General features: G+C 39.2%; 1 protein-coding gene across 2 annotated transcripts in view; it reads right to left on the reverse strand.

Annotated features, from left to right (window-relative positions):
- Nucleotides 1–27,937, reverse strand: part of LOC137982626 (uncharacterized) — a 63,575-nt gene that overhangs the window by 1,728 nt on the left and 33,910 nt on the right. For both annotated transcript variants that reach the window (XM_068829751.1, XM_068829752.1), the window contains exons 14-22: nt 26,213–26,438; nt 25,689–25,783; nt 23,352–23,495; nt 22,787–22,894; nt 18,525–18,574; nt 17,517–17,665; nt 16,161–16,472; nt 7,143–7,453; nt 1–3,656 (exon numbers count right to left, since the gene is read on the reverse strand). The exon at nt 1–3,656 is cut by the window's left edge. In XM_068829751.1, coding sequence (XP_068685852.1) covers nt 7,144–7,453; nt 16,161–16,472; nt 17,517–17,665; nt 18,525–18,574; nt 22,787–22,894; nt 23,352–23,495; nt 25,689–25,783; nt 26,213–26,438 — 1,394 coding nt within the window. In that variant the 3' untranslated portion in view covers nt 1–3,656; nt 7,143. The remainder of the gene's footprint in view (nt 3,657–7,142; nt 7,454–16,160; nt 16,473–17,516; nt 17,666–18,524; nt 18,575–22,786; nt 22,895–23,351; nt 23,496–25,688; nt 25,784–26,212; nt 26,439–27,937) is intronic.

A 27,937-nucleotide genomic window follows, 5' to 3' on the forward strand; every position in this document is an offset into this window, starting at 1 on the left:
TCTGCACTGTGTTACCTAAAAACTGCATTTGTGTTAGCCAATCAAAATGGAAAAAATAAAAATGGATTTTTGCAGTAGACATTCGAATTGTGAATTTCGCGATAAATGCAACTCGAATTGTCCATTTAAAAATCCCAGTTGTAAATTTGGTGGAAATGCAGTTCGGATTTTCTCAGTGGACAAAACATACAACTTCCATTTAAATCAACGTGGTGACCTTTTCAATAGATGTCCTGTATGAGCCACGGTTACGGAGGCGACCACATTTTTCTTTCCAATTATTGTCTCATGCGTTTATTATTTGCAATGAATTTGGATAATCCTGGGTACGGCTTCAACTTTTTCGGCACGACTTCGGGTTTTCAGGACGACATGGACTACATGTACTTATTTTGACACGAGTTTCCAGTTTTCGGCACGAGTTCGTCTTTTTGGTACGAGTTTTCTGGCTCGAGTTCGTCTTTGCAGCGCTACTCAATTTGGCAGAAGTTTTAGCACGCTTTTTTTGGCGCGAGTTCAACTATTCGGGACAACGTTTCTGGTACAATTTTTTTTCCTTCCCGATTTTGCCCCTTACCGCTGACAATTGCAGTTTTTTTCTTTCAAGGATTCAAGTTAAAGAGAACATGAAGCGATTATGAAAGACTAACTGACTTATCGGGTTTAGTAAATCCAGTTTCTCAAGCTTTGGAAGCAATGCAACAATACAGCTATCAATGTAACGTCAAGATTGTGGGATTCCCACGGACAAGAGAGAGGGAATCGAGCGAGGATACTGCTAATCTTTGCATTAAACGTTTCTCAAGCTTAGGTCTCCGTGACATGTAAACATCTGAGAGCTTAGCAAGCGACGTTTTTGAGAGGCGGACGGTAACAGGAAGTGAACTGTTTTCCTTTTTAACTTGTCTTCATAGAACCGCATTTATATTGAAAAGTATCTTTTCTCCATTAGAGATGATTAATTTAAAAATCTGGGGGACACTACTGTCCTGGCATGCGGACTGCTTTCCTCTGGTTGTCGTGAAAGTCTCAAAAACGTCGCGTGCTTAATTCAGCTCTCTAGGACGGAAACCAGAACTGAACATTTCGCTTGCCTGGACAGCAGTTTCTCCCAGAATCAAGCTAATCATATCCACTAGTACGTACAATATAAATGTGGTCGTGTGAAGAAAAGTTGTTAAAACAGTAGCCTGTTCCAGTTCTGCGGTATTTCTGAGTAAATTTTAGATTTAACTGCTCTCCTCATCAGGAGAAAGTTGACACGGATGTCACTATCATCTTCACTTGAATGCAAGTGTACTCTGTGCAAACCAATCAGTTAACAGCATTTCCTGCCATTAATTTTCTTTTTCAACTTCAACATTACAATTTGTATGTTTCTTAGGAGAATAATCGTTTAATACACATAAAGCTCATTTGTACAAATCTTCTCGCTTTATTTTCACATGTGAAAAAAGCCAAAACAGCCAATCACAATGGCGTACGGCTCTTTCACGTGTGGGAGTATAACCAATCAATGATAGCGTAAAGGCCTTTCCACGCCAATCACTCGTGCATCTCGTGCAAATTCGTTCGGGTTTTTGACACAAACGACTCGTGAATAAAACCCCATACGCCGCACTTTCTATGACGTAAACTATATATATTTCGTCCAGGCAGCGGTCATGCCGAATTTGTATTCAACAGGGTATATAACCGTGGCAGAATAGAAAGTTTTGTCCGTGTTCAGACGCGATATCCTAACTTTTTACACTTATTTAATTTGACTTACTTTTTACATAAAACCTAGACGAAGACCTCAAAGAATTAACGAGACTATATACAAACGAAACAAAACTATAATCCTAGCGAAAAATGCCTAATGTTGAACTCATATAAACTCAATCGAATGCGTAAGAACCAAAATTTTTGGTTTATCAACGGAGCTGACAATGTAAATTGACCACCGTACAGGAACTATAAAAGCTGATGAAAGAACCTTGAATAACCGCTCCAATTATAGCGAAGTAAAGTATTTCCTGAATATGACCCCCAGGCATTTTTAATTCATTATAGTGATTTCTGGAGGTCAGTACCTTTCTGATTATAATATGTTAGGTACAATAAAAGATGTCGTGGTTGTTACCCTAAAATCAACTTACTAAATTGTCTTGCCCCAAAGAAATCACTTTTTTTCTCTGAAGGAAAACAAAATTATTTCTTGAGGGGCCAGACCAGTTTGTATTATTGGTGGACGAAAACAAAAGATCTCTCATTAGATCCTTTCGTTCGTCCACTAGCATTCGTTCATTAAAATACTGTTTTAGGTGTCCCTAGAAATTGCTTACAAACCAGCTAGAGTTTCCTCTGGAAAGACCTCCATTCTTAACACTAACTTGTTTGCATCAATTTTTTAGTTATTATTTAGTTATATCTTTATGATTTCGAGTGCAATTTTGGAACAAATAAGCACGACCACATTTCTTCGAAGATTTTCTCATCGCAAGTGTAATGAGGTTAGGTTTAGGGTTATAGTTTGTGGAATCGCACAAGATGGATGACTTTCGAAGCTTGTTAGGGTAATGTAACGAGGTGGGACTGGCCGGAGGTGCTCCCACCGAATAGACGCCCCCTATCACCAATGGCCATGCACCCGACACAACTGGTAATTAAGGGCGAAGCGAAATTCTTGGGATTATCTCTTGAGCAAATCATTAATGCACTTTTTCGTGTTTTTGGGACTGCAGATGGGATCCACTAAGGACCCTCGAAAATTGATTGGATCACGTAGCAATGCTTCATCAAGCGAGACTCTACGATTGTTGATCTTTAAACAGATGGTCGAGGTCGAGTGGTTAGGGCGTTGGGTTTGCATGCGGCTGCTCCGGGTTCAAATCCCGTTCTAACCTCTGGTTAGGATTTGTTTCCGGTTGTCCCGGATTCAACTCTACCACGCTTTGTAAATAGCCAACTGGTTGCCTCCTGCCAGTTGGGGTTCTTAATAACGTTTCTGTTAACTTTGAATTGTTTCTTTCACATTGTTAAAAGTGGGGTGCCTGTAAACTAGCTTGATAGCTAAGTGCACTTCCACTATAAACAAAGCATTTACATTTTTTTACATTTAGATTGCAGTCCGCGACTTGTTGTTTGCCAAACCCCTATGCCGATCGTATGCAAATCTGCGTTCAAAACAGCCATGGCAGCCCCTCTCTCAAAAACACCATCGTTGCTGTTAATTCTGAAATAGAGAGCAATTAGTGACTTGATTTTTGATAAACGAATGCCAAAATAGGCCCCACATGTGTGCTCAAGAATGGCACAGTTGCTGTTGATTGTGAGATGGAGAGTAGTTAGTGACTTGATCTGTGCTAAACCAGAAATAAGATGGGTAACCAATGTGCGCTCAAAAATGTTATCGTTGCTGTCAATTCTGGGATGGAGAGTGGTCATCATCTTTAAGGTTCCGTTGACTTCAACGTGAAGTGAAGTTGATTGCGAATTCAATACACACCAGTTAAAGAACTCGCGACCGCTGGCGGGTTTAAAGCTGTCCATGGCCAAGGTCGGTAATGATTCTCCAGAGTCTAATGTTGCTTTTAACTGTAATCCGTAAGTCTTCTGAAAACGTCGTATCCACTGCAGACTTAAGACTGCATCAACCAGGTAGCCCTGAAATCCTTTTATCACACAAAAATAACAGAAATAAAGAGGTATCAGATGAAAATTTTATCTTTAAGAAAATAAAAGATAGACGAATACACACCCTTAGGATATGCAAATCCGAGAGAAATTTCTTTTTTATCGTGTACTAAAATTGAGGCCGTTGATCTGTGTGCATATACATGTTTTACGTGATTGTGATTTTATGGTGGACGTATACAAAGCATGGACCCCAGGTCGATGGACCACCCTTGTGGACACGGTCAATGGACCCCTTCATGGATCCAGTCCATGCACTACCCCTGTGGACCACCCCTTAGTCTGTAAAGTTACAAGCAGAAAAATCTTTAGACGAAACAGAAAAGTGATGCACGCACTTATCTGGACAATTTAAGCGGGAGCCAATGGCTAGGAGTGAACAAGTGGTTGTGTCACGGCATTTTTGCAGACCACAAGAAACAAAGCTACTTCCGTTCGGTAACGCTATAAGGTCAAGTTTCTTGTGATTGGTCATCGGGCTCCTTCGGGAGTCGCATCCGTGGGAAATTCAATCAAAAAACTAAATCACGGTCTGTGAAAACGCCATGACAGGAATATCGGGCTGTTGATCGCCCCTAGGGTATGGGCTACTGATCTAAGCAGTTCTCTCTTCTAGATCGAGACACCTATACCACCTATTTGGTGACTCTGAAGGGATTCGTCTTAAAGTGAAAAAACAAACAAACAAACAAACAAACAAAAACGAAAAAAAGCAAGGTGACACAAGCTCACACCAACCCGGTGTTGGTGTTAGCATGTGTCACCTTGCTTTTGTTCGTTATTCGTCTTCAACCCGCACTTCAAATGTACATTCATTTCAATCATTCAGATCGAGTCCTTCACCGGAACAAATGAGCCCACAAATTGAATGAATGAATGAATGAATGAATGAATGAATGAATGAATGAATGAGTGAGTGAGTGAGTGAGTGAGTGAGTGAGTGAGTGAGTGAGTGAATGAATGAATGAATGAATGAATGAATGAATGAATGAATGAATGAATGAATGAATGAATGAGTGAGTGAGTGAGTGAGTGAAAGAGTGAGTGAGTGAGTGAGTGAATGAATATGTAGTTCACCACTCCCTTTAGGGCTCTTCAAGGTCAATGAACAACATTTTGTGGGGTACTTCGCCAGACTGCTTTTTTCTGGCGCAAGTGACAGCCGTGTAGTTTACCGTGATCTTACCTGAATAACAAGTAGTCTGCTCTTCTCGAACAGTGTATGTTTTTCAACGTTCCACGCAAGTGATGTGACATGGAGCCAACAGTTTGTCGTCCTTACCCGAGAAGATTCGAAAGTCTAACTATTTGAAGATGCCATTACAAAGGCAGCACTTCCTCCTCAGTTATTTAAAGACCCTGAGTGTTGGTCCGGCCCGGCCGGGATTTTGATCCCACGACCTCCCGCACGGTAGTCCAATGCTAAACCAACTGAGCCCACCGGTCGGCTAAGTGCAAAAAATGACCTGCGCCCAACTGAGTGGCTTCATAGTTCAGTTGGTAGAGCATTGCACCGGCATCGCAGAGGTCATGAGTTCAAATCCTTTTGGGAGCCACTGCTTGTAACTGTACAAAATAAGGGGTGGTCCACAGGGGTAGTCCATGGACCGGGCCCATGAAGGGCTCCATGGACCGCGTCCACAGCCGTGGTCCATGTTTTGCATACGTCCTTTTATGGTGCATATTATGGTTTGAATGTTCACATTATCAAAACAACTCGCGAAAACCAGCTAGCTAAATCGAAAACCTGGCGAATATCTGGCTGCTGGGCATTTCCTAACAACAAGCAGATATTAATGTAGAATTATGCAATGCGCCCGCCCTAAGAAAGATTATTATCACCCCGTTTTGCAACGTACGGGCCAAAGGACTGACTAAGTAATCAGTGTACTAGGCAGGATTAGAGTTCTTTTAAGTCACTGTCACGAAAAGTTGATCTAATTTTGCTACGCATTATTTAGTCCTGCGTCTATCGTTTTGTTTGTACAACTTTTCGTTGTCCTTTCACCTGTTGCCAAGCTTCTCGCTTTTATTATATAGATACTGATTAAATACTAGGATTCGCCCTTTTCTAAAAAGCTCAGTGAAGGTATTATTTTTATCTTCCACATGTAGCTAACACGATTTGCCAAGAAAAAGCGAGCTTCCTTTTCCTTGTAACATACTTTTGTGCTATATATATGTTCGAAGTGCGGGTTAGAGAAGAATGAGAGAAGTGATCCTCGCACTTTACTGGAAGTGATCCTGGCCCCAGTTGTTCAAAAGGTGGATAACGCTATCCACCAGATTAATCACTATCCATTGGTTTCGCCATGACTTATCCACTGGATAGTAATTTATCCGGCAGATAGCGCTATCAATCGTTTGAAAAACTGGGGCCTGAACATTATAACCCTCAAATCACCTTTGAACAACACAACTCAAAGCTTCGTGACAAAGAAATGTCTGCCGAGTATACAAAATTAAATTTATAAAAAACTGACATAAACGTTAAAAACATTTTACATTGAACAGTTTTCAAAAACTCCAATTGCAATCCATTCTTTAATCTAGTTCAATTTTGGCCATCCCTTCCTCCATTTGTAATTGTTGTTTTATTCAAACCTTCCTTTCATGTTGTAAGTATTCGTTTTTTATTTTCCGTAGATTTGCTTGTACGGTTCCCAGTTGCTGAAAGTGGCTCAATAAAAAATCCAGGCTTTAACAGGATTTGAACCCACGATCCATGCATTAACGATGCAGTGCTCTACCACTTCAGCTATCAAACCAACTGGGAGCCGAGTTATTTTATGAGTTCATGATAAACACGAGCAGGGCTGGCGCAGTGGTGAGAGCACTCGCCTTCCACCAATGTTGCCCTGGATTGCTCTTTTGTAATTTATTGTTAATTCGCCATTCTTCCATAGTATTATAAGTATGGGTAATCAAATGGTGACGAGTGAAATTAGGGAATAATTTCACGCGCGTTTTGTCCAAAATCCAATAATTTCCTGAGCCTTTAGGTAACTGAAATTATTCCCTTATTTCACAAGTACACCATTTGATTAGCTGTTAATATCATGGGTGACAAATTACATTCATAAGACGCCATTTTGGCACTGTACGAAAAGTTGCCATGACAACATTGTACTTTCACATAAGAAATTATAAATTAACGCGGATATTTCGCATCAAAATTAAGGCGTAATTTGTTACCCATGTCATTTTGTATGACTTTTTGATTCAACAGTAATCGGGGAAGCGTTTCTCTAGAAGCCTTGTGGTCTCTATTATGGCTTCCTCGCCACTATTTTTACTTCGATTTTCTTCCATCGTTATGTTTTTGTCCTAATAAGTTTGTGTGTTGTGTGGCAAATAATAAATAAATACATGAATAAATACATAAATAAAAACAATAAAATAAAATAAACTGTTACCAAGCTATTAGGTTATCATTAGAGTCATATGTAGACTTCACCACACACCTCAAAGCAGAAGCGGGAGACCCTCTTTGAGTATCGAAGAATCAGCTTGAACTTTCGTTTCTTCTCCTATGTTTACTTTAATTGTGGAGTCCGTCCAGTCGCCTGAAAATGACGCATCCCTTGTGCACTTCGCGAAATTTTCCTTTGATGTTTTAGCTTTTGAAACATGAGCTTTACCTTCGGTTTCGTGTAGTTCTAATATAGCCCTCCTCGTTAGACTCCTTGGTTCTAATAAAGCCCTCCTCCTTTTCAACATTGCTGGTAACCTGAGCTGTAGATCCTCACTTTCGTTGTTCAGCGTCTTTAAATATCTTTAACACACAAAAATAATAACAGAAAAAAGGAAAGCTATCAAATAAAGATTACGTCTTTAAGAAATTCGACACAAAGAAGGATATCCAAGTGATTTCACTCACGCCATAAAACGGCCATGTTGGTGTCAAAACAATAGAAAAATGTAGCTCAAGTTTTGCATAATAATAGAGTCAAATTTCCAAGACTTTTTCGCAATTGTTCTTTCCACCAACATGGCCACCGTAGCCGGCAGAGATGTATCCAGGTTTTCAAATTTGGGGGTCCTATGGACCCCTTTTTGAAAATTTGGGGGGTCCATTGCAAAATTTTGGGGTCCAGTTAATATTAAAGAATTATTATGCGATCTATTGCCTCTTAATTGCTGCTGCAGTACCCTTTCAGATTTCTAATTGCAAAAAAATTTCTTTGAAACTGTTGTGCCTGTTGATTCATAGATCAAAATGTATGGGCTGTCAAAGCTGCATCGATCACATTGAAAACGTCTCGAGGAATCGAATCCGTATGCTGTAGGAACTGTTGGCTCCAGTTGATAAATGATCTAGATCTCCACAGCAAAAAAAAACAGAACTGAATCTCAATTATTTTAACTACACTTGAGGTGTAATTTAGGAACAAAAGAGTAAACAAATGTAAGCGATCGATACACACTTCATCGTCGGCCCGTGCGGCCGTGACTTCGCCATGGCCAATGTTAATAACCAAGCGATTGAATACATTCAAGTTTCATGTTTAACACATTAATTTTAACACTAACTCTGAAGAAAAGTTGCATAATTTGCTAAACAGACAAGTTACGTGCAAAACAAGAACCGAGACAATGACACGTGCACGCGCGGAATTAATATCAACAGGGTCGCACAAAACAAAAATATAACATACTTTGCCTTTGGATTCTCTGTCATTTCACTCATGATAAGCGAACTATTGCTTGAAATTCACTTGGAAAGCATGCAACAAACTGGACTTCGACTGAAATGTTTTATTATCACTCGCGGCAGATCGAAAGTGTCGCCGATTGTCTCACGTAAAAAACAGCTCAGATCGTGTCACGCAACCGTGCGAATTCAAAACAGAATTTATGAAGGTGGACATAATGCTAAATGGCGAAAAAATGAAATTATTCGACTACAAAAATCCGAAAATAACAGCTTACCTTGAAATTTCAGGAACACGATCATTTCTCCGATGTGAGAAATGGGAATGTTCAATTTCCTTGTGAAATACGCCGTTCGCATGTTTTTTCCGACGTTCGTAATTTGCATAAAGATTCGCTTTTTTTCTGCGTCCAACTGGACCCTTTGTTCGATATTCTATGCGTCTAAAACGAAAACGAGTGCGTCCCAGGACGCAATGACGCACTCTGAATACATCTCTGGTAGCGACTGGTGAAATCAAAGAATGGTATAATGCGCTCGTAAGAAAGTGCAGTTGCTTGGTAGCGAACGGGCCAAAGGACTATTGAGAAATCAGTGAAGTAGGCAGGATTCAAGTTCTTCTACTCAATGGCTATAAAGCATCCGATCGGTGTTACGGAGGTCGTAGTTTCCAATCTTGCCTTGAACTCTGATCTTTTAGTTATCCTTTCGCCTGTTGCCAAGCTATTAGGTTATCATACAGTCATATGTTGCCTGTTTTAGGTTTGCTGTTTTTTCGTTTTTTGCTTATTACTTCGTAACAGCGTAATACCGTTTTGTTTCTTTTCTTCACTTCGCAACTGCGTAATACCCTTTTTTGTTTCTTTTCACTTGCATTTTTTTTTATCAGCCACTTGTTTAGGGAGGGGTGGGAGACAACGGAAAGGGCAGCAATGGGATTTTCCTTCCTTTGCTTTACGGAGTCTTCAATGTCGTGAGTTTTTAAACGTCTCTTCGATCCATGAAATGTACCAAATGTACGAACAGCGGTACATGTCTGTCCTTTTGCTTTTCCGGCTTAAAATGTCCATCGTAATAGCGTAGTAATGTGCTGTTGAACAATCACATATTGGCGTAGTTGTGTAATTTGAAAAATATCGAGCTTGACAAAACCCGTACATTTACTCTGTAAGATGTTCATCATAACAGCGTAATAACGTAATGAAAAAGTAAGATTGCAACGTTGAAGAAACACGGAATGGAAAATCCTTACACAAAATATTTACGGCGTAATAGCGTAACAACTATCATGAAAGTGTCGAGCTTGACCAAGACCGTACATATACTGTGAAAGTGGTTCATCGTAATAGCGTAATAACAAACTATTAAACTGAAATTAAGAAAGCGGCGTTGAAACATCCCTGTAAGATGTTCATCATAATAACGTAATAACGTAATGAAAAACTAAGATTGCAACGTTGAACAAACACGGAATGGAAAATCCTTACACAAAATATTTACGGCGTAATAGCGTAACAACTATCATGAAAAGTGCCAAGACCATACATATACTCTGAAAGTGGTTCATCGTAATAGCGTAATAACGTAATGAGAAACTGAAATTAAGAAAGCGGCGTTGAAAAACCATGGAATGAAACATCCCTGCTAAATTGTTGGCGTAATAGGATTTTGAGCAATTTGCGAGAAGGATGCGCCTGAAATATATCTTTCATGGGAAAAATAGCAAACCACATCCTTATCATGTAAAATCAAACTGGATACCACAAGTTCAACCCTCAGTTGCACTCGAAAGTTATCTTGAAGAGGTTAAATTACAACTGACAGAAATTAAACTGTCACAGCCAAAAAACAATCTGTCATCAAAAGAACGAGAAGCACTACAATCTTTAAAAACAAACAAAGATCTCAATGTGAAAAAAGCAGACAAAGGTTCCTGTGTCGTTATTATGGACACAGAAAACAAAATAAACGAAGGTCAAACGCTACTTGACAACTCGAAACACTATAGACCTTTAGATGAACCGATGGTTAAGGAAACTCAATATAAGGGGAAAGAACTAATACAAGAACTACATGAAAATAAAAACATTGATGACATGACAAAAAAATGGCTGTTAGAAACACCGAGCCCGCCTAGAATTCCCATATTCTACACCCTAACTAAAATTCACAAGCCTACACCAGTAGGTAGGCCAATAATATCAGGTTGTGACGGACCAACAGAAAGAATCTCAGCATTTCTTGATAGGCTGTTGCAACCGATAGCACAAAAACAGGCTTCTTATCTTAAAGACTCTACAGACTTCATTAATTTCATAGAAAGCACAGAAGTCCCAAAGCACGGGATCATTGTTTCAATGGACGTGACAAGTCTATATACCAACATTCCACAGGAAGAGGGGATCAAAACTATATGCAAAGCCTATGTTACTCACTACAAAGATAAACCCCCGATTCCAACACAGTCACTTGAACGAGCGCTCAGTCTCATTTTAAAAGAAAACTCATTCCATTTTAATGGAAAAAATTACCTCCAAACACACGGGACAGCGATGGGAACAAAGGTCGCTGTTGCTTTCGCAAATATCTTCATGGCGAAAGTAGAAACAGAGTTATTAAAAAAGAGCGCAATAAAGCCTATCTGTTGGAAAAGATATATAGACGACATCTTCTCTCTCTGGAGTACCGGAAGAGAACAAATAACACACTTCATTGAACAAGCAAATAATCACCACGCCACTATTAAATTCACAGCAGAAATCTCTGAGGAAAAAGTCACATTTCTGGATACAATTGTGTACAAAGGCAAACGGTTTAACAGCTCGTCAATTCTCGACGTACGAACGCATTTCAAACCTACTGAAACTTTCCAATATACACATTTCACGTCTTGCCACCCTTTAGGGGTCAAGAAGGGCTTTATAAAAGGCGAAGCCCTCCGGTTACTCAGAACAAATTCCTCAAAAGAAAACTTTCAAAACCGACTAGAAGAACTCAAAAAGCATCTTAGAGAGAGAGGATATCCACGAAACTTAATAACTCAAACTCTCTCTGAAATACACTTTGAAAACAGGAAAGAAGCACTCCGACAAAAACCATCAAGAGAAAAAACCATTTTGCCCTTTGTCACAAAGTATCAACCATCAGTTCCCAGCCTTAAAAACATTCTCATGAAACACTGGCAACTGATAGAGAAACAGCCTTTACTCAGACAGATCTACAAAGAACCTCCAATTATATCATACAAACGAGGAAGGTCTCTGAAAGATATACTCGTAAAAGCTAAACTGTGAGATTTAACGGCTAAAACACGTGGGTGGAAAGCGTGAGTCAGGCTTGTCAACCCCTATGATATTTCAATGTGATTTTTATCTGACAGGCCCCGATCCACAACGTGCGAGTACAACCTATGGATGTCATGTTCATGGGCACTTTTACAAGGCACTAAATGAAAGACAAAGGTTCAAAAGTATAAAGACAGAACAACAAGAAGAAGACCAATAATGATAAAGGTGTCGTAAACAATGCTTTAGAGCCACATAAAAAAGAACAGATACCACCGAACAAAGGGGTTCACAAAAATACACCTTTATACAGCCAATAAGAACAAACTATAAATCAGCCAATCAAGTCACACTACTGAAGAATACAAACGAGTATAAAAGAGGCTAAGAAACTCCTCTAGCTAAACAAACAGAGAGACTTCTCTATCGTTCCCCGGAATCGGCAACTGAAGAGATCCATAAGATAGGATCGAAACCGCGGTCTTGCCTGACCATTCTGATAGAACGCCGAACGAAAATGTCAGAAAAAATGCTAACAGAAGAAGGCCTCCTTGCCGTACCAACGACCTCCAACGATGACCTTCTAGACATTGGCGAAATAGATGTCAGTGTTGTCGACGAAACAAACGACGAAGAAGAAAGCAACCTTTCTGAACCTGACCCCGAACCGAGCCAAAGATCTCCAAAAGACGCTAAAAAGAAAAAAGACAAGAAGGAGAACAGACGCGGAACCACCTCTGACAAAAAATATCAACCACAGGACCAGAAAAGAAATCAGAACCGAAAACGCCGCTACAGTGAAACACTGTCGGAAGAAAGAATAATAGAACAATCAGAGGAGGCTTTAAAAGCCCTGAATAGGCATTCCCAAAGAGGAACATGCCCAAAGACATTACAATACAAAGCACGAGCACGCATAAGGGCAGATGAAGCCTTTAAAACAGACATTAAAAGGATAAGAAAAACAACAGAACAAGAGGTGGTGAACGCCCTAATCAGGTACCATGAAAGGAGAATAGATGAAAGCAAAAAATCACTCAAGCGGCAAAAGAGACCGAAAGGAACTGTAAACAAGAAATCAAAGGACAATATGAACACTCATGAGCAAAATGTAAAAGAGATAGCTGAAAACTTCTTTAAAAAGTTCAACGAGTTTAAAACCTTCATGAGCACAATGTCAAATAAAAGTGGTGAAAAGTATGCCTGTCTACTTACTGAGTCCAACTTACATAACAAGGGTGCACAGGAAAACAACAAACTGTCGAAATCGGGCAGTAAAAAGCGTAAGGAACGCAAAACCTCAAAAGCACAAGCTTATAAAAGAACACAGCTAGAAAGAAACAGGGGGTACATAAAGAACTTATCCAGACAAAACACCACAGATCATGAAATAAATTTACTCTCTAAAGGGTTAAAATTCATACCCACACCATTAACAAAAGAACAACATATCAGGCGTCAACTTCTTCAGGATTTTGAGCAATTTGCGAGAAGGATGCGCCTGAAATATATCTTTCATGGGAAAAATAGCAAACCACATCCTTATCATGTAAAATCAAACTGGATACCACAAGTTCAACCCTCAGTTGCACTCGAAAGTTATCTTGAAGAGGTTAAATTACAACTGACAGAAATTAAACTGTCACAGCCAAAAAACAATCTGTCATCAAAAGAACGAGAAGCACTACAATCTTTAAAAACAAACAAAGATCTCAATGTGAAAAAAGCAGACAAAGGTTCCTGTGTCGTTATTATGGACACAGAAAACAAAATAAACGAAGGTCAAACGCTACTTGACAACTCGAAACACTATAGACCTTTAGATGAACCGATGGTTAAGGAAACTCAATATAAGGGAAAGAACTAATACAAGAACTACATGAAAATAAAAACATTGATGACATGACAAAAAAATGGCTGTTAGAAACACCGAGCCCGCCTAGAATTCCCATATTCTACACCCTAACTAAAATTCACAAGCCTACACCAGTAGGTAGGCCAATAATATCAGGTTGTGACGGACCAACAGAAAGAATCTCAGCATTTCTTGATAGGCTGTTGCAACCGATAGCACAAAAACAGGCTTCTTATCTTAAAGACTCTACAGACTTCATTAATTTCATAGAAAGCACAGAAGTCCCAAAGCACGGGATCATTGTTTCAATGGACGTGACAAGTCTATATACCAACATTCCACAGGAAGAGGGGATCAAAACTATATGCAAAGCCTATGTTACTCACTACAAAGATAAACCCCCGATTCCAACACAGTCACTTGAACGAGCGCTCAGTCTCATTTTAAAAGAAAACTCATTCCATTTTAATGGAAAAAATTACCTCCAAACACACGGGACAGCGATGGGAACAAAGGTCGCTGTTGCTTTCGCAAATATCTTCATGGCGAAAGTAGAAACAGAGTTATTAAAAAAGAGCGCAATAAAGCCTATCTGTTGGAAAAGATATATAGACGACATCTTCTCTCTCTGGAGTACCGGAAGAGAACAAATAACACACTTCATTGAACAAGCAAATAATCACCACGCCACTATTAAATTCACAGCAGAAATCTCTGAGGAAAAAGTCACATTTCTGGATACAATTGTGTACAAAGGCAAACGGTTTAACAGCTCGTCAATTCTCGACGTACGAACGCATTTCAAACCTACTGAAACTTTCCAATATACACATTTCACGTCTTGCCACCCTTTAGGGGTCAAGAAGGGCTTTATAAAAGGCGAAGCCCTCCGGTTACTCAGAACAAATTCCTCAAAAGAAAACTTTCAAAACCGACTAGAAGAACTCAAAAAGCATCTTAGAGAGAGAGGATATCCACGAAACTTAATAACTCAAACTCTCTCTGAAATACACTTTGAAAACAGGAAAGAAGCACTCCGACAAAAACCATCAAGAGAAAAAACCATTTTGCCCTTTGTCACACAGTATCAACCATCAGTTCCCAGCCTTAAAAACATTCTCATGAAACACTGGCAACTGATAGAGAAACAGCCTTTACTCAGACAGATCTACAAAGAACCTCCAATTATATCATACAAACGAGGAAGGTCTCTGAAAGATATACTCGTAAAAGCTAAACTGTGAGATTTAACGGCTAAAACACGTGGGTGGAAAGCGTGAGTCAGGCTTGTCAACCCCTATGATATTTCAATGCATTCTTAAACTAGTGAGCCTTTGACGTCATTTTCTCCTCGATCCAGCTCTCTCAAGCACGTAATGTTAGTAATGGCGGACCATTAATTAGGAAAATTACAGTTAAAATAAAGAGGTGTCTTTTTGAAATCAAGGCTTAAAACGTGGGTCACTTAGTGTTTTGTCAACATAGTTTTGAAATCCAAAGAAAAATATGAATTGAGTTTTTGGTCACAGGGGCACTTTAAATGTAATGAAAATGACAGCAAAGTACATGTAATGATGTCGTTGTTACAGTTTCAAGAAAACGGCTTTTCAGTATAGTAGGATGTTGATGTGAAGTACGGAATATATGAAATTCAGAAGTCATATATGAATGATGGGGCGTGTGCATTTTTCTTTTTTCGAACCGTCAGTGGTTTTGACCTGCCAAATGATCAGTTTTTTAGATATTAATATAAAGCCCCATCACTTCAAGACTTTTAAATATGTCACGACCAAGAAAATGGAAGGTGATTTTCCCTGAGTTCCTCCTTTTTTCTCCTCCCCAAGCTCAACATCACTCGCGTCTGGGAATACAGACAACCAAAGTCACATATTGTGCCCAAAACTACAGTTCTCAAGAAAAGATAAATGGAAAGAAATTTGTATTTGAAGTGTGGATTATACATGAAATTGAGAATTGATTCTTGCACTTAACTGGACAATTTAAACAATATTGTCTCTTCAAAACACAGGAAAAATCCAGGTGGCCCCAACGGGATTCGAACCCATGACCGCTGCGCTGCGATGGCTGTGAAATGCACTCCTAACTGAGCTATGAAGCCATTCAGAGTTAACTGAATAGAGAGTGTAATGTGAAGTGCTAGATTTCTATCCCATATGAACCATGTGAGCGTTAGCCCTACTGATGGAAATGGGCCCACACAAGGACAGAGAAAAACTCTGACCAGGGTGGAAATTGAACCCACGACCTTCGGGTTAGATCTCCGCCGCTCTACCGACTGAGCTACAAGGTCAAACGGGAGCAGGCCGTGGGAACTGAAGATGTTAAAGTCACGGCAATGAACATGTACAAGTACCTTTCTTGTACTTGTACATGTTCATTGCCGTGACTTTTTTTAATCTGGGATTAGCGTTAATTGGCTTTTGAACAACCGAGCCCTTGGAGGGTCCATTGTTTCTTTTGTGCAACCTTTTATCGTTGTAGTTTGTTTGCAGCAAGCTCCGACTGGTTTTTCTCAATGCAAATATCACCTTTTTACCCCTACGAGATTCCGTCGATGGGTGCTGCCCTTGCTAATAGACATGCTATTAGCACGAGAAGATAAAATTCGCATCCCCAAGCCACCATGCAATATCCTCGATATCATAATGATATAAAATTCATTACACACCTAGTAGGGGAAGAGGGACGTCTTATTTCAGAATCATCCACGCTAAATGCCGGCAATGATTTTCCTGCGTCTGTTCTTCTTTCAGTTTTTGAAGAATCAGCCTCAACTTTCGTCTCTTTTGCTTCGTTGCCTTTGATTTTGCAGTCCGTACTGTCGTCGATAAAAACTGACTCAACCGTTCCGTCCTTCTCGCAATTTATTTTGATATTTCCCACACAAGAGGCAGCAACTGGCTTACAGATATTCAGCTTTCCTTTATTACTGTCATCATGTGTTGAACCTGACGACATCAACAAGTCAGTCCTTAAAGGTCTGTAACACAAAAATAAAAAGAGAAAAAAAGAAAGGGATCAAATAAAAATTAAGTCTAAGAAATTCGACGCAAAGAAGGATATCCAGCTGCTGGGCATTTCCTTACGTAGATCAGATACTGATCGTGAATTCTTTGATTGCACTCACGTAATAAGACGGCCACTTTCGTGCCAAAACAATAGAAAAATGTAGCTCAAGTTTTGCATAATAATAGAGTCAAATTCCCAAAAGACTTTTTCGCAATTCCCGGTTCTTTCCACCAACATGGCCAACGTAAGGACAGGTACAATCAAAGAAAGGTGAAAGGCGCTCGTAAGAAAGAAGTCAATGCAGCTGGTTGGCAACGAACGGGCCAAAGGACTATTGAGAAATCAGTGAAGTAGGCAGGATTCAAGTTCTTCTACTCAATGGCTATAAAGCATCCGATCGGTGCTACGGAGGTCGTAGTTTCGAATCTTGCCTTGAACTCTGATCTTTTAGTTATCCTTTCACCTGTTGTCAAGCTATTAGGTTATCATACAGCATATGCTTGTTGTGATAAACAAGTTGTATATTCCGGCTATATCCTATCATTTGTCAAATGTATCTAGTTTACAATAGTAAACTAACTGAGAACCCCTACCTACAATTGGAAGTGGAAGTGCTTCCCCATGTAGAGAAAGATGGTGGGAGTGAGACATGAAGATATCACTGGTGTTAGAGAATGTTGCAAAAATATAGTAAATTAATGTCGTTAAAATAATCAAGTTTGAAGTGGAATTCTTTTGTATTTTTTATTTGAGCCTTGGCATTAGTTTCTAACAGACGCAAATGCACCAGAGTAATTATAGATTTGGGTGCAAGTTCCCCGTCGTTGAATGTGGCTAAATGAAAAATTCAGGTTTCAACGGGATTTGTACCCATGATGTCTTTGTTTCCGATCAAACCAACTGGGAGCTAGTCATTTTGTGAGTTCACGATTAACGTGCCAGTGAAGAGGAGACTGTCATTTTGCTGCCTTTAAAGTAGCACTCACAACTTGTCTCACAGGAGACGTTAACTTACCGTAAAAAGCGGTCAAACATGGTGATGTTAGATGCCTTCTCGGTCGACTCAGTAGTCCAATAAGGGTGCATCATAGCAGGCTTCCAATGCATCCATCTACGGCAAATACCACTTTCACTTGGTGCCTGTGCTTGCTTGTATCTTACAATCTATTTAAAATTAAGGCCCTGAAATCTTAACATGTCTTATTTTTAACTTATTTTTAAGTAGAGAGGTACGGGTTTCCGGCCCTCGTCGATCCCAACAGATTCAGACGAAGCAATACACCCACTCAGGACTCAACGGAAGTACTTGATACATTTCATTTGCAAAGCCCAAGGAAGCAGAAGCCTGTTTCTCAAAAGGTCCGAAAACTTTTTGGGCCTTAAAAAGTGATTCGTGGAACTAAGTTCATCTTATTCTGAAAAACTGATCTTTGGACATGTTTTCAAAACGAGAGTTAAAAAAATAAACTGCAAAGTTTCATGACTTGAAACCGTTTCTCTTCATTTACGTCATCCGAAATAATCCGGAAAGTATCAGGACTTTTGTGAAACACCGAGGTTAGAGAGAGAGCTATAAATAGTGGGGGATTGTAAATATCTAGGCACCTCTTCCTTGCCACTTAAGGGCAGGGTTCCACACAATGAAAGTGGCAGGAAAGTGGTGCCTAGAAATTTACTATCCGCCTTTATTAACAGCTGTCCCCAGGTTAGACAGAGCTGCTAATAAAGGCGGATAGTAAATTTCTAGGCACCACTTTCCTGCCACTTAAGGGAAGGGGCCTACACAGTGAAAATGCAAAATAAGGCCCCATGTCACTATAGCATCGGTTTACGGTACCCTACACTTGGAAAAAACATGTTTTGGCGTCGAACAGCAAGGAGACCTGGTGGGTAGACTTGCAGCATATTCACAGAGAATGATAAAAATATATTTTCTTCATCAGTGGCACAGTTAACCTGAAAAGTGAACAATTAAGAGCTCAGTTATTGAGGAAGCACATAAGATTGAAAACCGTAAACTTACATAAGTGACTGGAAGATCTGCATGTGACTCCATCTGCGACTTCTCTTTGCCTGAGGAAGGAAAGAAAAGTATTTCCTTCAGGATTATAAACTGACAACTCTGTACAATGAAGTGTCCATATTAAACTTTAAATCATTCTCCTTATAATCTGCGCATCACAATGAATCAAACACAAACTCCATAATTAAATTGTTGCATGCCACCTTTTCCAAATGAGGGAGATTAACCACGGGAAATAAAAACATAGGGGAAGTGCTTTGTTCAACAGGCTTTCTCAAAAAAGGCAAGACACGTTTAATCCTTAAAACAGGAGTAAGGCACTTTAATAGCAATATAGATATTCGTATAAACATAACAACTTTCTTTAATTTTCCAGACATGTTTCGACGGTACATCCGTCATCTTCAGTGTTACATATTTTGAAATCGCCGTTGAATTTAAAGCGCGCGCGATCTTACAAACTTCGTTACATTGCGTTGTCAATATTGCGTATTAAATCAAAACAGAACAAAACAAAAATTTAAATGAGTGACGCTTAGTTCCTTACAGGGAGAGAGTCAGGTTAATGTGTTTCACCTGCTGGTTGAGATCGGGCTTCTCCCATTTTATATACATGGATTCCTTAAGCTTCACTTGGTACTTAGTGGCTGCAGAGTCCAGGATCTCGAAGCAATCCTGTGTGCAGGATGCCTTACAAGACTCTGAACTCTGCAGATGTTTAAAAACGTTCGAAGATCTGTCTGAAAGTAAGTGCTCGCGCACTCGTGTGGAGAAGTGTCGGCTGGTTTCACCAACATAACAAGCATTACAACTTGCACACGAAAATTTATAGACCACACGCGTGCGAAGCCCTACAGGGACAGCATCTTTCACCTTATCAACAAATATATTTCTAAATATATTCAGACAGCAGTCAAGGGAGGGAAAATACAGTCTCATTCAGGAATCGAGCCCCAGGAAACACCTAAGTTTTTCTTTAAAATCCCTTACGTTGGGCACTTCTCAGTCACGGCACAGAGGTGTATACGCAAACTTGCTAATCGGTTATGTAAACCTATTGATATAAGGTTAGTCTTCACTACTTTCAAAGTCAGGAGTCTTTTTAATGTGAAAGATGCTGTCCCCGTAGGGCTTCGCACGCGTGTGGTCTATAAATTTTCGTGTGCAAGTTGTAATGCTTGTTATGTTGGTGAAACCAGCCGACACTTCTCCACACGAGTGCGCGAGCACTTACTTTCAGACAGATCTTCGAACGTTTTTAAACATCTGCAGAGTTCAGAGTCTTGTAAGGCATCCTGCACACAGGATTGCTTCGAGATCCTGGACTCTGCAGCCACTAAGTACCAAGTGAAGCTTAAGGAATCCATGTATATAAAATGGGAGAAGCCCGATCTCAACCAGCAGGTGAAACACATTAACCTGACTCTCTCCCTGTAAGGAACTAAGTGTCACTCATTTAAATTTTTGTTTTGTTCTGTTTTGATTTAATACACAATATTGACAACGCAATGTAACGAAGTTTGTAAGATCGCGCGCGCTTTAAATTCAACGGCGATTTCAAAATATGTAACACTGAAGATGACGGATGTACCGTCGAAACATGTCTGGAAAATTAAAGAAAGTTGTTATGTTTATACGAATATCTATATTGTTGCTGCTATCTAGACCTTTTGGATCAATATAGATATGAAATAAATATGAAGACTTATAGATATCGGATGCTTTCGTCAAAGTTCCAACAATTAGACGCTCCATAAAGCGTACACTAAGTTGCCTGTGGTACGTGTTGCACAAAAACAGAAGGCACTGAATTGAGTGGAATTGAACTGCAGCGTTCCAGTTAATTTTTTCAAGTGGGGGGTCATTAAGACCATTTGAGAGTCACCCACATGTCGCGCCAGCAGAGGCCCTTTGGCTCACACATTCACTCCTTTAATTATTTTGTAATGTCCTGTCCCATTTTGAGGTCTTTCAGGTTTTTAAGCTTTGGTAATAAATTCAGTTTAAATTAAGATAACAAAACACGCTCTTGAGTAAAATCCACTCGCGATTCTTCTTTAAATAAATAGTCTGCAAAAAAACTAACCGCAAATTGCTCGGACGGACGTTTTCCAGCATGTCATGCATGTCTTGCAGTTGCACTTAGCAAACGTTTATTGCACACACCAAGAAAGGACTGAAGATGTTGTTTCCGCTTCATTATATCAATTCCTCTTCTTGTTCATCTGATGCCAGGTCAAAACATTGTTTGGGTTTACGTTTGCACCAGAAAGAACGTAAAAGCCAGGAGTTGACAGAAAACGACAAGCCAAAAGACAGATGAAGGAAAAAATAACATAGTTTTTACATATAACTCTGAATCGAATTCTCATCGAAAGATTAATGACAATCGATCGTAAAAACACGAAAATGTCTGCAGTCTCTGCCTCTTATGATGTTTTGTCAAAAGGAAGAAATTGATCACGTGCTAGGCAACCATAAAGGTGCACGTGATCACCTGTGTCAACTGAATGAATTAAAATGTTAATTGTTTGTCGTTTTCAGAGTAAAACAACGTCTTTGGTTTTCTAATTTTGTTGTAATATTTAACTGAATATTTACATTTCATCTGTCGGGTCACGAAGCCTTCTTTGTCGGGTTCCTGAAAACGTTTTTTTTTTTACTTCAGGGTGAACTATTTACACAATCGCGAGGTTGAGCAGCCACGTAATTGAAAATCTGAACATCTATGAGATACAAAAACAGACTTGAGAATTATCGCAAATCACAATGCTGACCAGCACAAAAGCAGAAGAAATGGTTAAAAATATGAAGTTTGTTACTATCTGAATGTTTTTGGGTTAGAGTAAAGGGATATGTTTTCACACAAATGATGTAATTTCATGACACTCAAAATTCGCAAAAAGCGTGAGTTTCATGTAAACAATCTTCGCACTAGACGGGAAATACAAACTCACGAGGCCGTATGGTATATTTAACGAGATGCTTCCGTGAAGCATACACTGGGTTGCCTGTGGTACGTGTTACAGAAAATCAGAAGGCACTGGATTGTGTGGTATTGAACTACAGCATCCCAGTCTCTGAAGAATAACAAATAAAAGAGAAGCGAGAAACACTGGCTTCTGGGCTGACATGTTAATAATTTTCAAGTTCCCTCACAACTTCGTTTCACCACAAGTTTAAGCGTGCCCTCTGGACATCTGACAGCTTTGTAATACTAAAGTTAACTGAAGTTAATTCCTAGGAATCCGGCGGGGTTAGTATCTCGATGGGTGACCTAAACAATATACCCCTTCATAAAATAGAAGCATCGGACCGAAAATACTACTAACGCTAACAAATGCGAATTCAGCAAGGTACAGATTTTGTTAGCTTGCTTTATGCAAAACAAATATTGATGCAAAAGTAAATAACTATTAGAAAGAGCAGAAGGAAGTTTCCGGGACGGTCGACCGAGAATAAAATATTTACGACATGAAAACGACATTAATTTTGAACCGTGAATATAGAATATAAAAAGTTACGATCATTTTGGGAGATTTTTGCTTCGTTCAATTTTGGCTGCACAAATAAATCGGGGCTCATTTTGTTGAAACTCAAGGACGCTTCCAACAGACCTGTTTATTTTCGTGAACCCATCCTGCTTACAGAGCAATACTAAAAAAATTCTCTCATATCACATTTCAACCTTAAGCTCGAAAATTCAGTACACAACATATTATAATTCACAATGGCAGAAAATACCACAGAATCCTTTTCCAGCGAAAAATTTATTGAAACAAACAACATATTTGCTCTTAGAGGCGAAAATCTCTTCCTATTTCATTGTGTGCGTGAAGACAAGAAACTCAATCGTGTCAAATTACCATGTACTTCAGGTTCAAAACATTTCCTGAAGAACCTTCTCCTTGAATAACAAGAAAATGCTTTACTATTGCCATAAAAACTATCCAGTTAAGCTGGCATATCATAAAACATGATGAATTTATAAAGGCCACCTTTTCCAGCGAACAATTTTTTGAAACAAACAACATATTTGCTATTAGAGGCAAAAACCCCTTCTATTTCATTACGCGCGTGAAGAGAAGAAACTCAGTCGTGTCGTGCCCACTTGCCAATGGAGGAAATGCTCTGGTGGGCTAATGCTTTAGTTTTTTTGTTTGGAGGGAAGAAATGAGAATTGCATCTAACTATATTATTTAAGGTGAATAACTAAAATAATAATATGCAAGTGCAAAATGGGTAAAAATTGATTTGATCACCTCCAGAATAAGGCTCAGAATCATTAGATGATGTCTCCACATCCACAAAGTAGTCAGTGTCAGAGATATAATCACTGCTGTCATTGCTGTTTTTTTCTTCTGTGAGACCTGTTAGTTGGAAAGCCAGGTGAGTGAGACAGTAGATACTACCCTAACTCATCAGGTGTCCCAACCATTTCAAAAAGATAATTATTGTGACCCTCCACCCAAAAGCATGTCTTATCGAACAATTAATTTTAGTGAAACCGGGTTTCAAAAGGGTTTCAAACTCAATGAAACCAGGTCTCAGAAGGGTTTTGAAAGGGTTTCAAAAGGGCCTCTAAAGGCCTTCTTAAGGGTTTTCAATGCATTTCAAGTCTTTGAGGGGTTTGGAAAGGGTTCCAAAATGGTTTTAAATGGCTTTGGTAATAATTGTTTTTCACAATTGTTTTCCATACACATCAATCACATTGTTCTTCTCTCATAATCTGGAGATTCTGTGCAGGTAAAAAAACTGTAGAAAGCCACTTTAAACAAAAGGTTTTTTCAAAGCAAGTGCAAAATGGGTAAAAATTGATTTGATCACCTCTAGAATAAGGCTCTGAAGTGTCATCCTCAGAAGTGGACCTTGATAGCTCAGATGAATCAATAGATGTCTCCACATCCGCAAAGTAGTCTGTGTCAGAGTTATTTTCACTGCTGTCATCGCTGCTGTTTTCTTCTGTGAGACCTGTTAGTTGGAGAGCCAGGTGAAAGGAGACCCAAAAGCGAATCATCAAGAGGCTTTTCAAAATTAAATTAATTATTGATACATGTACATAACGAGCACATAAAGGAACCACAGTTTTTAAACATGTAATGATAGGATACTATTTTGCTATTAAAGGAAACCTCAGCCTTTGAAGAAAACTAGAGCTAAATTTTTTGCGATATTGGCTTGTGAAATAAACTTGTTGTTCTCTAAAGATAAAAAGACCAAATTGCTCAGTAATTGAAAAAAAATATTTGGGTAACATCTACTTGTTTCTTACACTTTCCTTTGAGCCACCAGTTGGCCTTAATGATGCATTGTGGTTGTCTCTATTGCTTAGTAACCTTTTGGGGATGGACAATACTTTGATTGAGATAACAGATACAACCATAATTCATCACGTGTCCCACACACTTCAAGAAGATAGTAGGTGTTTTCTCTTAAACATAGGAAAAATAGCTTCATTCCCAGCAAAGTAGAACATAACCTACGATTTGTTAATTCATTTCTTCAAACTGGAGGCGCCCTAAAAACATCGTTTACATTGCATATCAATTACACAAAACACAAGACAAGGTATCTACAAAGTTAACATCTAAAAAGTTCACTGATTCTTTCATAAAAATATCAAAACCCTGAGTTTTCTAGTTTTTTCTTTCTTTCCCCATTAAGACTGCAATGTCCAACAACACACCCACCTGCATGTCTAATCTAAATTTTCAGCTCCGTTTTTGAGTGTTGTATTTTTTAAAAGAAAACAATGGCTCCCATAAGTGGCAAACGACACAACTTTCAACTACAGTAGTTAAGCTGTCTTTGATTGTCTTTTCGTGAACAACAAAATTGACCATTATTAGCAAATGCAGAAAAACTAAAGTAGGATTCCAAGATGTGACTGAAAGTACAGTCAAATAACTATTACAAGCATAATGTGAGGAATTTTAAAGTCTTTTCTGGAATTTTGGTCTTACTTATTCACAGACATTTTGACTGAAATCATCAGTCTTCATCAGTGAAGTTTGTCACGTGGTAGTTCACTATCACATGACAAACGTAGAGGAACAGAGACGAGGGCCTGGTCCCAAGTGTGAGAGAGAGAGAACCCGAGCCCCCCTTTCTATTCAGGGTTGGGTCTTCCACCCTTTCCCATATCGCTTCCTTTATCCCCCTCCTTTGCCAATCTCATTCTTTATCTAGGATCTTGACTCCCTTCGAATCCAACATGTGTCCCGTGTCCTTCAGGTCACAATAAACTGCTGAATTTTGAGCAGGATTGGAGTTCGGCCGTTGATGTTGTTTCAGCCTGGCTCTGATGGACTGAAGAGTCTCTCCCACATACCGGTAGGTTTCGGCGCAGCCCTCCCCTTCACAGGTAATACCATATACAAGGTTGGAACGCTTCTCAAATGGCTGTTTATCTTTAACCTTGACCAACTGTTGTCAGAGTGTTCTGGGGTTTGTAAAACGCTGTTATGCAGTGTTCTTTGAGAATGTTCTTAATATTCTCAGATAGGCCTCGTATGTAAGGGATGATTATACCCAAGCCTTGTGTCCCCTCTTGATGTTGTCAATGCCACACCCCCGCTCATCGTGATCTTTTGGTTTCCACTGAACACCCAGTCAGGATACCTGCTTTTTTGGAGTGACTTCTTATGTGGTTTTTCTCATTTGTCAAGGTGTCGGGATCACTGATCACCTGTTCCGCTCTGTGACTAAGGGTGCGTTCGATTGACCGTATTCCAGAATAGGAATACATGGAATAGAAGGTAGAAATTCTTCGTGTTTACGGAGATTCACATTAAGATTGTCAAACAGCTGCTAAAATGATGTTTGAAACATATCTTTGTTGTCCTTGTTGCTTCAAAAAGCCAAACATACCGTTTTAAATCATCGCACTCCGTATTCTTATTCTGGAATAGGGTCAATCGAACGCACCCTAAGTGTCCGGAAAACCCCAAGCTTGTGTATTAAGGGATGGTGGGAGTCAAATTGTAGATAATGATCAGAGTGGGTAGGTTTGCTGTACACTTTTGTTGCTAGACTCCATCACTATTCACATGAACATGGCAATCCAGATTAAGCAATAGCATGGATGAATAACAACATTCACTTTCACGCATTACAAGCATAATAGAAAACATATTGAGCCCTGTGATTTTAACAAATACTTACAGCCTTGAGTTTGAGCTGCAGTAGCAACTTCCTCAAGTTCTGACCAGTCAATTATATGGGCCTCCTTTAGACTAAACTCTGGCTCCTTAGAGAATCTGCAAATCAAAAAACTAAATAAGACCAGATGGGTGATGAACTTTTAATTCCATGAACCCAACAACCCCTAACTAAACTACATAAACTTTTATGACAAAATGAAAGCACTATGACTTTTCAAGTGTTCTGAAGATGTTAATTTGAGGAACTATACAACTTGAAAAAAGAATAGGAGGCCTAGACATTTAAATATCTGCTGAGTAACTATGGAAAGTACTGGTTCATGTAAATACAGAATATTTTTTCAATTAATTTTAAAGCCCCCTTGCTTAATATTAAATGGAAACCACCAAACATTATGAATTTCTCAAAATAATACAAATCATTTTCCAGTTCCTACAAAGACATGTCCTAATAGGTGCCTATGACCTGGAATGAAAACAGGAAATCAAGCACTTTTATGAAATAGACACATATCACACTTATACCTTGTGGTAAAATCTTGCAGGTAGTTTGCCAAATCATCATGGCCATTGGCTCTGGCAACATCCTCAGGTAACTGAGCTCTGTCCTTGTAGGAATCAAAGACAATTTGTCCAGCAGAGGTGCTGAAGATAATCTCAATAAACTGTTTTTCACCTGTCTGTGCAGCTGTATAAACCAGTAACTGGAGAACTTGAAGCGAGTGTTGCTGTTTTGTTTGATTTGAGCCATCTAAAACAAGAATTAACAGAACAAAAACCATGTAAATTATGTATTGTTAACTGTGGCCAATCATACCAGTTTTGTGTTATGATATCTCGCACTACATTTTCATTTAGTGGACAGTTCCTGTTTCGGAAATTATAACAGGACAGCTTTGCCTGCATGATGTTCAGTTAAAACATGGGTGCTTTATGAAATTACAGTCCATGTGAAACATGGTGTCAGAATGGTTTTAAAACAACTCTTAACCTCTTTATCAGTTGCAAAACTAGTATTAATGTAAAGTAGCTCCAGTTATGAATTAAACGCAAAAAATGACTACCTAAGAGCGGGAAAATCCTTTGCAACCACATGCATTTGCTACCCCTATGTTCAGCAATTTGTGCCAACAAATTCTCCTGAACCGCACTCAGTGGTTTGCAACGGAAACTTCTCCGAATATAGGGACTTCTTTAGAAAACAATGGGAGGATTACAAAATGGCCACTGACATAAGTAGATCTGTCAGAAGTACGAAACAATAGTTAGTAGTGAAGCTCCACATGCAGAGCACCATGGGTATGCAAATATGGTAACCCAGCTGTGCCAGAAAATTTGGTTTTGGTCACCATATGACTGTACATCCCTTTCTCCATGTATGACAATGTGAAACTCTGTGGCACAACCTGCGGTTTTTGGTTGGAACATCTTTGATATTGGACATTTATGTTATGGTTAATTGACGACTGACAAAACAAGGTATCCACTGAATAGTAACAGGCATGACCACATTGCAGGCTCAAGTTTAAAGCTCATCAAGGTCAGCTGTCTTTTTTAAGTTGACTGCTGACCAGGTACTGGTTTTCGATTGGATCCCAGGCTCAAGCCAGGTTAACTTACTGAAAGAATAAATGACACAAGAGCTCTGCATTTAAAATTGGCTATACCATATTTTATCCCTGGCAAATGAAGATAAGTTGCCTGGCACTGAAGAAATCAACTCTTTCAAACAGAAAGGCTTATTACCAAACACTAAAGAGCACACCAACCATGGAGATGAAAGGGGAAAAGTGGCAAAGTTGAGTCAAGAAAAGGAGCTCTCGCAGTTTAAAAATGCAAGTTCTGTGCAAAATCAATGCATTGCAAAAGACAAAAATGTCCCATACATACATACATACATAGATACTTTTATTATTGAAAGGTCAATAGTAGGCAGCCAAGGGCTGATGTGGTCCAATTCTCGAATAGTATCCCTCAAGTGCAATAAAAAGAACCAATTAATTAGCATCACTTTGTCAGGAAAAGAGTCTAAATGATGTAAAGATGGTGAAAGATGAGACTAACTATGATCTCTCCATACTTAGCCTCAATACATGTTAACCCAAGAAGGCAAAGGAAAGGAAGTTCTAACAGAATTGACCTTTCCTGTAGAGGAAAATGATCCAGATAAACACAAGGCATCAATAGTGTGCCAGCTTGACACAGGAGCCTCCTGTAACCTCATCATCTACTCAGACCTCAGCAAATTTT

Source organism: Montipora foliosa, chromosome 13, assembly GCF_036669935.1.
Source record: "Montipora foliosa isolate CH-2021 chromosome 13, ASM3666993v2, whole genome shotgun sequence".
NCBI lineage: Eukaryota > Metazoa > Cnidaria > Anthozoa > Scleractinia > Acroporidae > Montipora > Montipora foliosa.